The sequence below is a fragment of the Limanda limanda genome, chromosome 20, assembly GCF_963576545.1.
Source record: "Limanda limanda chromosome 20, fLimLim1.1, whole genome shotgun sequence".
NCBI lineage: Eukaryota > Metazoa > Chordata > Actinopteri > Pleuronectiformes > Pleuronectidae > Limanda > Limanda limanda.
Window position 1 is genome coordinate 11796953 of NC_083655.1, and position 12862 is coordinate 11809814.

The following is a 12862-nucleotide window of genomic DNA, read 5'->3' on the forward strand; positions in this document are numbered from 1 at the left end:
CTTCAAACGCTGCAACTAGGCTATTTATCTCATTTCCCATCACTGCACGTGGTCTCTCCGTGCTTACGTTCTAAATATTGGTGCATTAATGAGAGACGTCTTTAGAGCCAAGGACATGAGCTCAGCTGATGCACAAATACAACCTGAAGCATTTGTATTCTTGAGTGAGTTTTTACTTCAGCTTCACAAACATGTCTCCCATCATGCAAAAAGTGAAAAGAGTCAAACTTTTACATTTCCATTCTGATCAACCTTTCCCGCGGTCACAGTAAAGGTCATTGCCTTGGACAGCTTCCCGTCACAAATGTCAAGCTTTGGTGTCTGGAGCGTTTTCTGCAGTCGTCTGTGAAACACTTCTCATGTAATTTCTTCTTCTGTGGTAAAAAAAAAAGAAAAAGAGAAGCTTCCTGTCTTATCTTGCTCACACACACCCCTCAAAGAGATCTTAAAAGAGCGACTTCAGCCAAAGATGGTTTCACTGCTTCCCCCCCCCCCCCCCCCCACACTTTTCCACTGAAGATCGATTCCCATGGATTAAAAAGACCGGGGATATGCTTTGAAAGGGGACTTCTAAAAATAGATCCCAAGGAACCACACGCCAGTCAACACGATGACCTTTTTTATCGTAAAACAGTCATTGTGCCTTTCTTTTCCAATTTGTCGCAATTTCCCTTTCCTTATATCTCCTCTCCTCCTCCACTCCGCTCTCGTGTCTCTTACAGGTGACATCCAGTGTATGTGGCCTGGTGTTGATGGTTTCCTCTGTTCCCTGACAGGACCTTAAGACTGACACTTCACTACATTATACACTGGCAGCTTCAATATGCTGTTTCCCCGTGTTGTCATGTTTGTCCGTCTCTCAAAGTGAGGCCTTGTCTTCACTGCTGCAGATATATTTTTTTCTACCTCCATTTGAAAAATCATCTCTGTCCACACGACCTTCGTTTTACAAGATATATCCGTCCATAATAATAATTTTAAAAAACATTTCCATGTTGACGAGAGGCCCAAACACAGAGGAGAAAGTTAGTTTTGTGAAATATTCGCTGTAGCGTGAAGCGCGTGTAATTTGTTCACGATGTCTGTGGTTTGAATCAGACTAATGACCTTCATCCAGTGTCGTCCTGTATCAATCTCCAACGACTATACGATTATATTCAGCTGACATTATTATTCAGCTCATATTTAATTACTCTGCACACAAGGCTCAATGAAAAAGAGCATTCTGAAGGGTATGTGTTTTTTCTGGATGTATTGGCATCAAAAACTCAGCCACATCAGGAGCCCTCCCTCCCTGCGTATGCTGCAATATAAAAAATTAAATAATCTTTATGAAAAAAAGAGAAAAAAGGTTTCTAGTGCAGCCATTGTGTAATCTCTAAAATCCTGTTATTTCAGTGGATTTTCATTTCCTGGCTGAGGTGTTTGATGACATTATGAGGATAAAACCAGGGTTCCCACCAGTCTTTGACCTAAAGAAATGAAGAAAAAACTCCCAAAAGCCAATGATGCCATCTTATTGAGATTTAGTTATCGTCCCAAGGTTTGCAGTTCTTTCACAAGACATCTCACAAATGAATTGTGTTTACAGGCCTCTGGCTTTCATCATATTGATTCTTAGTGATTTCGGTTCCACATAATTGTTCAGATAAAGGCTGCTGGCTGCAGTTTTCATTATCCACACGGAATTACCGGATGGAGGATGACTTTGAGCAGTGGAAACCGTAACCGCAGTCGAGGGCTGCTGCTGCTGCTGCAGAGCTCTGCCTCTCTGCATGCTAACCCCTGAAATCCCATGTGGTGCTCGGGCTGTGCAGCGGCTCAGAGCAGATTATCTCACTTCCCCATATGTTCCATACAACCAATGCGGAAATAGATGTTATTAAAATAATAATATACTGCAGCCGGTAAAAACCGCCTGTCATTACATTGGGGGAATGTTTTAGTCTCGGTGTTTCAAAATGACCGATCATGTTTCGTCCTATGACCCACGTGTGCAGCTGAACAACAACACAATGATGGGACTGAGCAGCTGTGATGGAACCAAATTGTGGTTCGTTGAGCTAATGAACACAGATCAATCCACTATTAACGCTCCTGTTTTGTTTAAACTTCTCTATTCCAAAAATGAGAATCGCGTTTTTCTTTTTTAGGAGTAAAATCACGATTCTGTCTACGAGCTGCACTCTTGTCCTTAAAGCAAACTTTTTTCTGCTTTTCCTTCACTCACTCTATTTTACTGCAGGTTTTCTACCTCATCATGTGTGTTTCTCCTTCACATGATGAAGGAGAAAGTTTAGGAGCGTTTGTTTTGATGCAGCTGAAGTCCCAAGTCAAAACGCAGCAGAATCGCTGTCAGTCAGAAAAGGAGGTTGTAAATTGAGATCACGTGTACAATGAAAGGTGCAAATTCCGAGCAGTGATAGTGACAGAAAAACCAAAGGAAATTGTGGTGCCTGGTAATTCAAACTGCAGACACATGGACCTGTAGTATGATATAATGCATCAGATATGATCATAAACACCTTCCTTGAATTAGGATATTTTCAGCTGCAGTTTTACTGGGCTTTAAAGGCACCGTTACAATATCTACAGTTGTGTAAATATACTGCTTGTTGCCCTGCGTGAGATGGGTCTAATAAAATGTTGTTGTTAACCTGTGTCAGTTTGTGCGATATCATCTGAGGCATGTGAGATTGTGCAGTAAAGCCGTGTTGAATCAAAGCTGTGGAATGGAAAGAAAGAAAAATCAGTTCACATCATTTTCAGACCGATTGATCTGTCGACATTTTGGACTATCTTTGATTTTCAAATCTCCAAATGGTTCTTTGGGTTTTGGGTTTGATGAGCGAGGATTCCGCTGCTTATCTCTCTGTAGTTTCCCAAAACAACACGGTGTGAAGGGGCCTTAGATCTTCAGATGCATTATTGATGAGTCATTAGAAACTGATAGTAAGCTCTTTCAGTACAGGATGCTCCGTCTTTGTAGTAAGAATCGTTATTGGATTCTAGTTATCTCCCTGTTGAAGACTTAACTCTGGACACAATGGGACAAATGTTTCACTTAATGAACCGAGGCGAGTTGAGGTAAGAGGACAATGAGTTCAGTGGGACAGTTACAGTCTGAATACTGGTAATCTTTTGATCTACAGGAGAGAATGTGACTTATTGTTATGACACGACGAACTGACACCACCATATCAGGTGTCTGACACCAGAATCTTAAAAAAAGGTATAGTATTCAAGAATCTCCGTAAGAAGTATCATAAAAAGAGAATATTAAATATATCTAATGGGAGAAAAAGTAATATTCAGTAGTCATGATTGCTTTAAAAGCAACAATAGGTAGTATCTAATCCTATTTCCATGGATTAACTGATACAGTATCAGTATTGGTGGTGTATCGGTGGAATACTCCATGTCTGATATTCTAACTCCCAAAACTACTGCTTCAGGAAACCAGACGCTGTGTGAGCACTTTGCAATTCACTTTGGTCCTAGTATCCACGCTCTGTCTGAAAGCTCTGTGCCTCCGAATAACTCATTTCCAGTCCTCCACACTGTGCCGCATGCACATTCATCTGTGACACCCCGGACGGTGAAAGTCTGAGGAATGAGAAGGGGGGGGGGGGGTTTGATAAAACGGAAGAGGGCAAGAAAGGAAAAGACAGAGATTGGGGGAGAAAGTAAAGATGACAGCTTTTGGTCTCGAAATATAAAGAGCTATAGGAGGAGGAGATAACAGAGGAAACTGCCTGACCGCTGTCTGCAGCTCCTAAATGGAGACTTTCTTTGGAGACGTAGGTAAAAGTAGCTGGGTGTAGTAGAAGACTTTATAGTAATCCTGCCGTGTTTGGGTTAAATGTTGCAGTGCAGCATATACACAGTCAAAACTGTGCAAATTATAACTGCTACGGAACACTTGCTGCATGCAAATGTGTCTGCAGTCACAGAGGGCTGTTCGTTTAATGACCCTCCGCTCTGCATGGGAGAGGCGGCCGACTGCTGCGTTATGGAGAGAGACAGTGTTTTCTATCGACCCTGCTCATAAGCTCATACGGCCCAAATTGTCTCTCAACATAAAAAGGCTCATCTCAAACTGATCTTCTAAGTGAGCAGCGGGAAATCTTGGATTCAGTCAATTGTAGCCTGGCCATATTACCTGTGTACGAAACTGAAGAGTTTGGCTATTTCTTAAATAGCCATTCATTCACATTCAGCTAAGATGTGTGTTTATAATCATTCCCCTTTTTAACCAAATAGTGTGTCAGAGCTGGGGTGGTTCACAAGACCAAATTATGTTGTTTTTATCCACTTTGAGTTTGCAGATGTTTGTGTTGTGTCTGTGTCAGCACAAGCGAACAAGCAAGAGAGAGAGAGAGATTAAGGAGAGGCTGAATGAGTCTTGTGCAGCTGTGCTATAAGCAAAGATTTGGTGTGGTTGTCAGTGTTGATACTGCGGCAGTGGCCACAAATAAATCAGTGTACGGCCAACAGTTTAACAGTATGTGCGTCACAGACCACCACCGAATGTGGCTTGAGTGATCAGTCCTTAGAAAGCATTCAGGACACATTTGGGTGTGTTCAGTCCTGAAGTAAACCCTGACCACAGGTGTAAGTGTTTCTTTCTTTCAAACCATTTTTTTGGCAGAGAGACACAAAGAAAACGTAAAAAAAGGAATAAGGTAGAAATAATGGAGGAGACAGAAGAAAGTAGAGGGAAAGGAGAGGCGGTCGACCTGCCCAGGATGAGTTATTTTTATAGTCTTGCACTTCTGCCTATCTAAATGTCAATCACAGTAGCCCAGGCAGGTGATCAATACTCCAGCTGCTTCTCGGAAAGGTTATGTACCAGTACCGCTGGTGTAAGACTTGTTTTCCTGCCTATGACGAACCAGATGCCTTCTTAAATCATACCGACAGTTTGGGAGAGCCGTGCCCTAGATTGCTGAAAATATCATAGTTCTCTTAGCAGTTGACCTACGACCTTGTTCTTTGTCCTTCGGCCTTTTCTGCCAACACGGAATATATTTAAGAGGAGTGTCCTTCCTGCTGTGGTAGCAGCACAGATGGCAGAGCTCAGAGAGAATCCCTGGAATAAATATGCAAAACAATGCGTGAAACACACTACTTTGCATTTGGTGTATGACATCCTGCACATTTTAAAAGTTAAACACTTTTAATGTTAATATCAACAGATGTAGGTTATGTATATTCACAGAAAGTAAACTATGGTAAAGATCCATATCAACACACGTGAATCTCCAGTTTCTGACATTAAATTGTCCTTTCTCCGTTTCCTTGTCTTGCTGCTCAGAAATGAAATACAAATACACAACCACAGGCGCAGCAAAATATGTGGAAGAAAGGCCATTAATTCTTGTTTGGAGAAAGATTTTCTCAGTGTCCTCATAACAGAAATTAATCAATATTAATAACATTCCCCACTGTGTAGTACATTTGCTTTTGAGCGGCTTTGACTTCAACTGTGAACATATTTGGGGAACAGTTTACATATTTGTGTAACAGATCAGGGACACCAGTGTAGAATACAGATAGTGGAAAGCTGATCAGGACCTGGACATGACCTTTGACCTACCTTCTATAAGACACATTTTTTCTTAAGGGATCACAAGTTCATAAAGTATAATCAAGTGCAATTTTAATGTTCTAAGTTGAGGTGCCCATGTCTTTATATTGCCTCTCTGGGAACATTTACAAGGCTGATGTGGACTACGAAGCAACACGCGGCTTGATTTATTTTCTCTCTGCAAATATTGTACAACACATGCAAACCCTATCACTTCTCACAGCATTGGTTATTAGTAGCAGAGGAATTGTGCATACCCTCATGAGGAGACATTCCCAGCAACAACAGCAGTCAGCAAGAAATAATGATGCCGTGCACTCGAAAATATGCACACACAATCACTCACTTTATTTATATAGGCTAAAGCATGACCCTGCCTCGGCGCTCCTTCTCATTATCTTCAGAATTAACATAAGTTTTCAGACTAACCTGCTTGTGTATAAATATCCCCATCAATCAATCAATGACATTTTATTTGTATAGCACATATTCACAAATAACAATTTGTCTCTTAGGACTTAGCAAGGCCCCTTTCCCTCTGATCTTAACCCTCAACAAGAGGGGAAACAAACAGGGGGACAATCTCAGAGAGACCCACATGTGAGGGATCCCTCTCCCAGGAGAGAGAGAAGTGCAATAGATGCCTGAACAGTTATAAATAAGGAAAAGTCTGTTTGAAATTAAAGGTTCAGTGTGTTAGATTTAGGTGAAAGAGATATATTGATAGAAATTAAATATAAACTTATCCTTGTGACTATAGTGTTTGATCATCTTAATTGTTCAAAGTGTTGTTTTCTTAACCCCAGAATCAGCCCTTTATATTTAAACATTTTATATTTACAATTGGAGTGGGTCCTCTCTATAGAGGCCGCCATGTTTTTTAAAGTAGTCCAGAATGGACAACCTAAAAACCTTTTGAGTTTTTATGAACACTGGAGAACACAGGTTCTCTTTCATGTTTTGAAGGGGAGGGTGAGGTGAGGGGTGTTCAGCTGGTACATACAACGTCACCACTATGATAGACCTCAACGATCACAATCCACCAGTAGGCGATAACCCCTTGATAACCTGCCAATTCAGCCATTCCCCATCCCCAATAAGAGAGAGTGCTACGTAGAGAAGATAGTTTGTGCTGCTGACTAACTTACAGGATCTGCACTTTGTTGAAGTTTAAACACTCCCGCTCCTGCAACATCTGCAGAGCCAAAGGAAGGACAGAGCAGAGAAAGTAAGAGGCACAAATACTGTCAAAAACGGCAACAGTATGCACATCCAGTAAAATATCTTTTCATCGGTGCTGGATCAATAAAACTCCACAAAATGTTTGAAAAATAGAAATTCGGCACGCCTTAAGCTCCCGTTAAATGATCACTGGCAAATAAATATTTTAACAGGAGTGGTAGGTTTGTGGATTTTCTCTTTTTCAAATACAGTAAACCTGCCAGAATGGTACTGAAAAGAACAGGAGGAAAGCACTCTCCGACACTGTCTCTCTTTCTCACAGTCAGTCAGGCAGGCATTCACTGTGTGCATCCACACAACAAGCACACAGTTCTCTATTGCGGGGGGGGGGGGGGGGTGTCGTCTTCCACAACCCCACCCTGACCCATCAGTTCCAAAAGTTAATCATCTGGAGAACCACTCCCAAGTAATATTTGCTCCCAGTTTGGTAAAAACACCCATGTTTTGGAGGGTTGAAAACAACAGGGAGATGAAGCACAGATGAGAACCGTTTAGAATCATCAAACAATTCTCAAAGTTAAGAATTAGGGTAGGTGGGTTCAACCCTCGTAAGAATAAATCTGATAGGTATTGGTTGCTAATTGTCAATAGCACTTCAAATAATATGCTCTTTGTATTTGAAAATATGCCAGTTAAACCTATTCTGGTTTTAGTTTGAATCTTTCCAGTTTTTCATCTTTTTCCTTCAGAAAAAATACATTTTCTTTGATATGAAAAGTTTTTTCTATGCTACTCAATGATGAGTTAATATACAGAGAGCAACTCTTCGCTCATTAGGACCTCCCAACTCCACGGTTTTAACTTCCCGAACATCACACGCTTTGATCCTACCCTGGAGCGGAGAACAATCCCGTTCTTTTGTCTTGTTTTCTTCTATTAACAAGACCAGTCACTCTGCAAGTCTTCAGAAGAGAATATTTGATGTTCTGCTATCATCAGCCCCCACCGCTCTTCCTTCTCCTTTGCTCCTCTGTCCCGTCTCTACAGCAGCGTCAACACAAGCTGAACCAATTCATTAGAAGGCTCAGAAAGTCATTTATGGTAATAGCTCCCTTTGCCGAAGGAGGTGGAAACTCAGCAAAGCCACATACATTTTTTTTTGTGTGCAGTCTTTCGACATATTCTTCTACATATTTTATTTAGACCTCATTTAGATGTGCAAATTGGTCTTCTGAAGTACAGAGGGCAAAAGGAGTGGAGAGGAGAGGATAATAATTAGAGAGGCGTTGCTCCCAGTGCCATGATGCAGAGCTGAGCTAAGGCAAGCGAAGGGATGAAGGAAGACGGGGTAGATCCACTGTCTGGAGACCTTCCCCAGGAATCCCTCTGCCTTATTCATGCAGCCGAGCATCAGGGAGTCTCCCAACCTCATTATGAAATGCGTACTCGCGCGAGTTTACGCAGCAGTGCAGCCCTTGCTTGAAAGCCTCTGCTTATCCACTCCACTCTCCTCCCTTCTTCTTCTCGTTTTAGATCAGATCACTCTGGGGAAGCAATGTCATGCTTCATTCATCGAGATGCCCCACTGTTCTAAATCTCTGTCTCTCTCTCTCTCAGTTTGGCTTCAGCACATTTGTGTGGTCGGCACAGGGCGAAGCAGATGTGTTGCGCTGAAGTTTATATTTACTTATAAGTCTGTCGGTCAGATTGACAGGCAAATTGAAATGAGAGCATTGCACCGCTGTGAAGCTAAGCTCGTTAAAAATGCACAAAAAGCATACATGTGTTATGTATACATGCAGATACACGTCAATTAAGCATGAGTCCCTGACAGTAATTCTCCAATCATAGCTTAGCAACCGTAACTAGGCGCAGCATGGCTGCAAAGCTATGGATTTCTCAAGATGGTGAGGTGGTGGAGCTGCAGAGACACTGTTTTCGTCTGTGTTTGCTTTTCTGTTTAGTTGTCTGATGTCCGAAGTAGGATTGTTCAAAACCACTGGACGGATTACTACAAAACTTTTGATCGTTGTTTTCTTGTATAATAATATGGATCTAATGAATTCAAACATGTCCATAAGGCCTTTGGGAGGGTGGTTGGGCCTTGATGGAGGTATTTTCTCTACTGAGTGTCATTCTAGTTTAAGTTGTGTAAACCCCCTCCACCATCCCAAGTAAGTTTGTGGGGATACTAGTTACTGTATGTCATGGTCATTCCTTTCTAATGTAGCACATCCAGGGTTTAGTTTTTCCCATTTAGTGGTAAATAGTTTTTCAAAGGTGGGATCATGCTCCAGCAAAGAGTGCAAGTTGAAAATAAATTAAGATTCCATGCAGATAACAATATCTCCACCGTGCACCCACCTTTTCTTCAATATGTCAAAGGTTGCTATATGTGGTTCAAGCTCATTTCAGGGCACAGGTGGGACCTGTTTGTGAATTCCTGCCTTTTATTATTGCCTCCTCTAGGCTGCATTGCTTTTCCAGATTCATGTCTGTGCCTTCCTCTTCCCTGCATGGGCCCAGTGGGAAATAAATGAGCCGGGCCTCTTCACTGGAGCTGGGCAACCGACATTAGAGAGACTAGGTTGACCTGTGGCATAAAATTAGGAAGGTTAGGCTCATTGAGCAGCCGGGCTGATAGTGGCAGAGGATAATAAATCCACTGAGAAGGAGGGAGGGTAAGAAGGAGGGAGGGGATGGATGTGGCAGCCTATGCAGCCTCAGGGACACTTAGGATCCCTTTTATTAGCAGGGTTATTTTCACCCTCTTCTTTCAATGGCCTTTCTCTTCATTGTGCAGAGGCACCAACATGTTCACTCTCTATCATGTACTGTGCACTCTCTCAGTTTGTCCCTGCTTTCTCTGCCGGGGGATGGAGGCTGGGACGTGCTGCATTTAACAAACTTAACTCAGATAGAAGCGAACATTTAGTCTAAACTATTTTCAACTGTGGATTAAAACGTATTTGGTACTTTAATGAGTATTTACAGCAGCAGGATATGTACGTGCATTGACGTGAAGGAACAGGTCCCCCATTGTAACCATATGGCCTGTTTGTGTATCATGCTTTGGCTACAATACTTGTTAGGAGGAATTCATTATGTTCTTTTCATGGGACTTGTTGACTATAAGAAAAACATACAAAAGAAATTAGTTATTGCAAATCAAAGAGAAGAGTCTTAATCAGCCAAATAGCTTGTGATGTAGAATCTCGGCTCTTTGGAGGGAGCCCGATCAGATGGCTCCATTCCTTTTCTTTTCAAAAGTCCTGATCACTTGGATAATGTTATGATAGGCCAAAATCTTTTTGCGTGTGTGGACTATAACAGCATCCAATTACTTACATTGCAGGACCTTATTTCAATTATCTGCATAGAAAACACAAAGTGATACCATATCAATGTCCTTCTCAGTGGCTCTTGTTTTCTCACTTTTCAGCGCTGGAGCTTGAGAGCAGCGACATTTGGGCTTGATTTATAAAAGGAACCGCTCAAGAAGCTAACGACTCAGTTCCCTTAGTTCTTACCAAAGAGCAGTTCAAAAGAATCAACACATTCACGAGCAACACATTATTAACTGATTCATATTCAGCAGATTAGTCTATATCAATGTGTGCTAAATACAAAGACAGGAATATTAATAAGAGCTCTAAAGATATTCATTTATTTACTCATTCTGGGGACACAGCAGTCAAACAGTATTTAAACACAGGTAATACTTGAAAACATGTTTGTTCTCATAGTTGCAACCATGAATACAATATATGGATATAAAGATATGAGTGTGCCCATGTAATGTTTTCCTGAAGGTTTGTCATTGCAGAAAAATAAGATCATAAGATCATCATAATACATTAAATACAACTACAGTGTGTTGGAGTGATTTCCTTGAGATAGAAATCTGTGTCTCTGTGTGTTGTGTTTGTTTCTGCTCACAACTGTGTCATGGAAAAAGCCAAACTGACAGATTAAACACCAAGTTGGCAGAGTTTCATGCAATCTGACACGACACTGGTGCAAACGGGAGCGCGTTTCTGAGGGCTTTTCATAACCCTCTCCCCGTTATGACTTTCCACTTATGTAATCATCTGTTCTGCGCTGAGGGCTGGCGTTCGAGCACCAGTCGGCCCGTGCACCAAGATGTGAGGAAGAGTCTGGAAAATGATGTGATGTCACATTCGAAAACCCACTGTTCACAGCTTGGATTCTGCTTGATAACATATTAATTATGTTATCTAACTAATATCTTTAATCTGACCTCCACAGAGAGGAAGAGCCACTGCTTCATATCACAGAGCAGAGCTGATCAGTCTGATAAGAAACACAAACATCTATATTAGAAATATACTTTAAAACACCATCACAGTGCAGGAAAGACTTTATTCTTTCTTGAATGGCTGAAAAAGTCTAGAAGGCTTGGTACTCTACTTTCATAATTAAAAAACACTCATCCTAATGAAAGTCTTGGCTTGAATTTGAAGTTATAAAATCCTGGTGTAATTATAATGAAATCAGATTCCTGCCAGTTACTTTCCCATCTGTTCTCTCCGACTTAACGTTTCTCTCCTTCATCTTTGTGGTTCCTCTGCAGGGTTCTGAGAACACAGTCCCTGGAATGGTACTACAACAACGTGAAGAGTCGGTTCAAGAGGTTCGGCAGCGCCAAGGTTTTGAAGACTCTGTATAGAAAGCACATTATCGAGAGAGGGGCGCTCTCTGATCTCCCAGGTAACGTCATCCTCTTTATTAGTCAGCCGCACATGGCCTCCGTGCAGACGCTCCTTTTCTTTTTCTGTTTATTTTCTTCTTTATAATCATCCTCCTCTGCGTCATCTTTGATTGCAGAGCAGCCTTCTGTCTCTGTGCAATGTTGTGTCATGTTGTTGATTAAAGCAATGTCACTGTTTTAATATTACTCGTCCTCAGAGTTTGAAGTAAATCGGACTCTCTTGAGGTTGCCGATGTTTCCCTCCTGGGACGAGCTCCCTCGATTGCTTATTAGTTTGCTTTGTTGAATGATCGATCACTTTGTTTCAAATGTTGCGTTTTCTTGCTGACTGAATAAATTAATTACTTTCTCACAGGAAACAAAGATTTTTGGGGGGTTTCAGACACGTTGTGACAGGGTAGAACATGCAGGAGGCAGGACATGATGGATCGATTCTCACTCAACTCCTGCGTCAGCCCTTTATCGCCGGTAGCGCTCAAAGTCTCAGGAGTCGTCTTTGCCAGTTGAGATATTTTTTCATCATAAGATATTTGTATTTTTCTTCTAATTTCGCCTCCGTAGGGCGTGAGAAACGTCAACACACCCACTCCCTCACTGTGACATTTCCAGACATTTTCCTTCTGTATTCTCATATGGGCTCACCGGACATTTTACTAGGGAGCTTAGCTGGAAGGAACAAGGAGGACTTGGACATTTTTTGCTCTTGCTTTCAGCCCCTTAGGAATTTTCAGGCAAATGTCTGGACTTGAGTGCATGTCTGAAACCAGCAGTAGACACACACATCTCAAGGGGGGGGGGTCTGCGAGATTGTTCTGTGGAAAAACCACTTAATTTCATCGCTGCAGCTCCTATAGCAAAAACATGTCTGCTGTTGCACCTGCAAATGTGACGTGAACTGTGTGTGTGTTTGCGTGTGAGTGAGTGATGACGACAGACTCGGGCGAGTTACCCTGCGGTTTCATCCGACCAGTTAATCCCAGCGGTGCACAGGCCACTTTTCGTCCTTAGTGAATTGTTCCTGTGCAGGACAGCAGCTTTCATCCAGCCTCAGCCTCCGCCTCCTGATAATATTGTTTTGACCCGGCAGCAACATGATCAGTCTGCCGCTGTGGCTGCCTACACGGGATTAAATAAATGACGAGAGCACAGAGCGGATAAATCAGGTCAGACTTGAGGTAGAACTGGATGAGATCGAGATGAGGGGAATAAATGACTGAGTGAAGGCCTATAATGTATGTGGTGATTGGATTGGCCTGAGTGATAAGGACAAATGTGAATCCCATCATAATTATTAGAATTTATTTCCTACTATGCCAGTAGAGAAATGTTGCTACATTATGACTAACTTGAAATGATAT

General features: G+C 41.9%; 1 protein-coding gene across 2 annotated transcripts in view; it reads left to right on the plus strand.

The window, feature by feature from the left end:
- Positions 1-12862, plus strand: part of myripb (myosin VIIA and Rab interacting protein b) — a 102038-nt gene that overhangs the window by 68080 nt on the left and 21096 nt on the right. For both annotated transcript variants that reach the window (XM_061094163.1, XM_061094162.1), the window contains exon 3: positions 11367-11503. In XM_061094163.1, coding sequence (XP_060950146.1) covers positions 11367-11503 — 137 coding nt within the window. The remainder of the gene's footprint in view (positions 1-11366; positions 11504-12862) is intronic.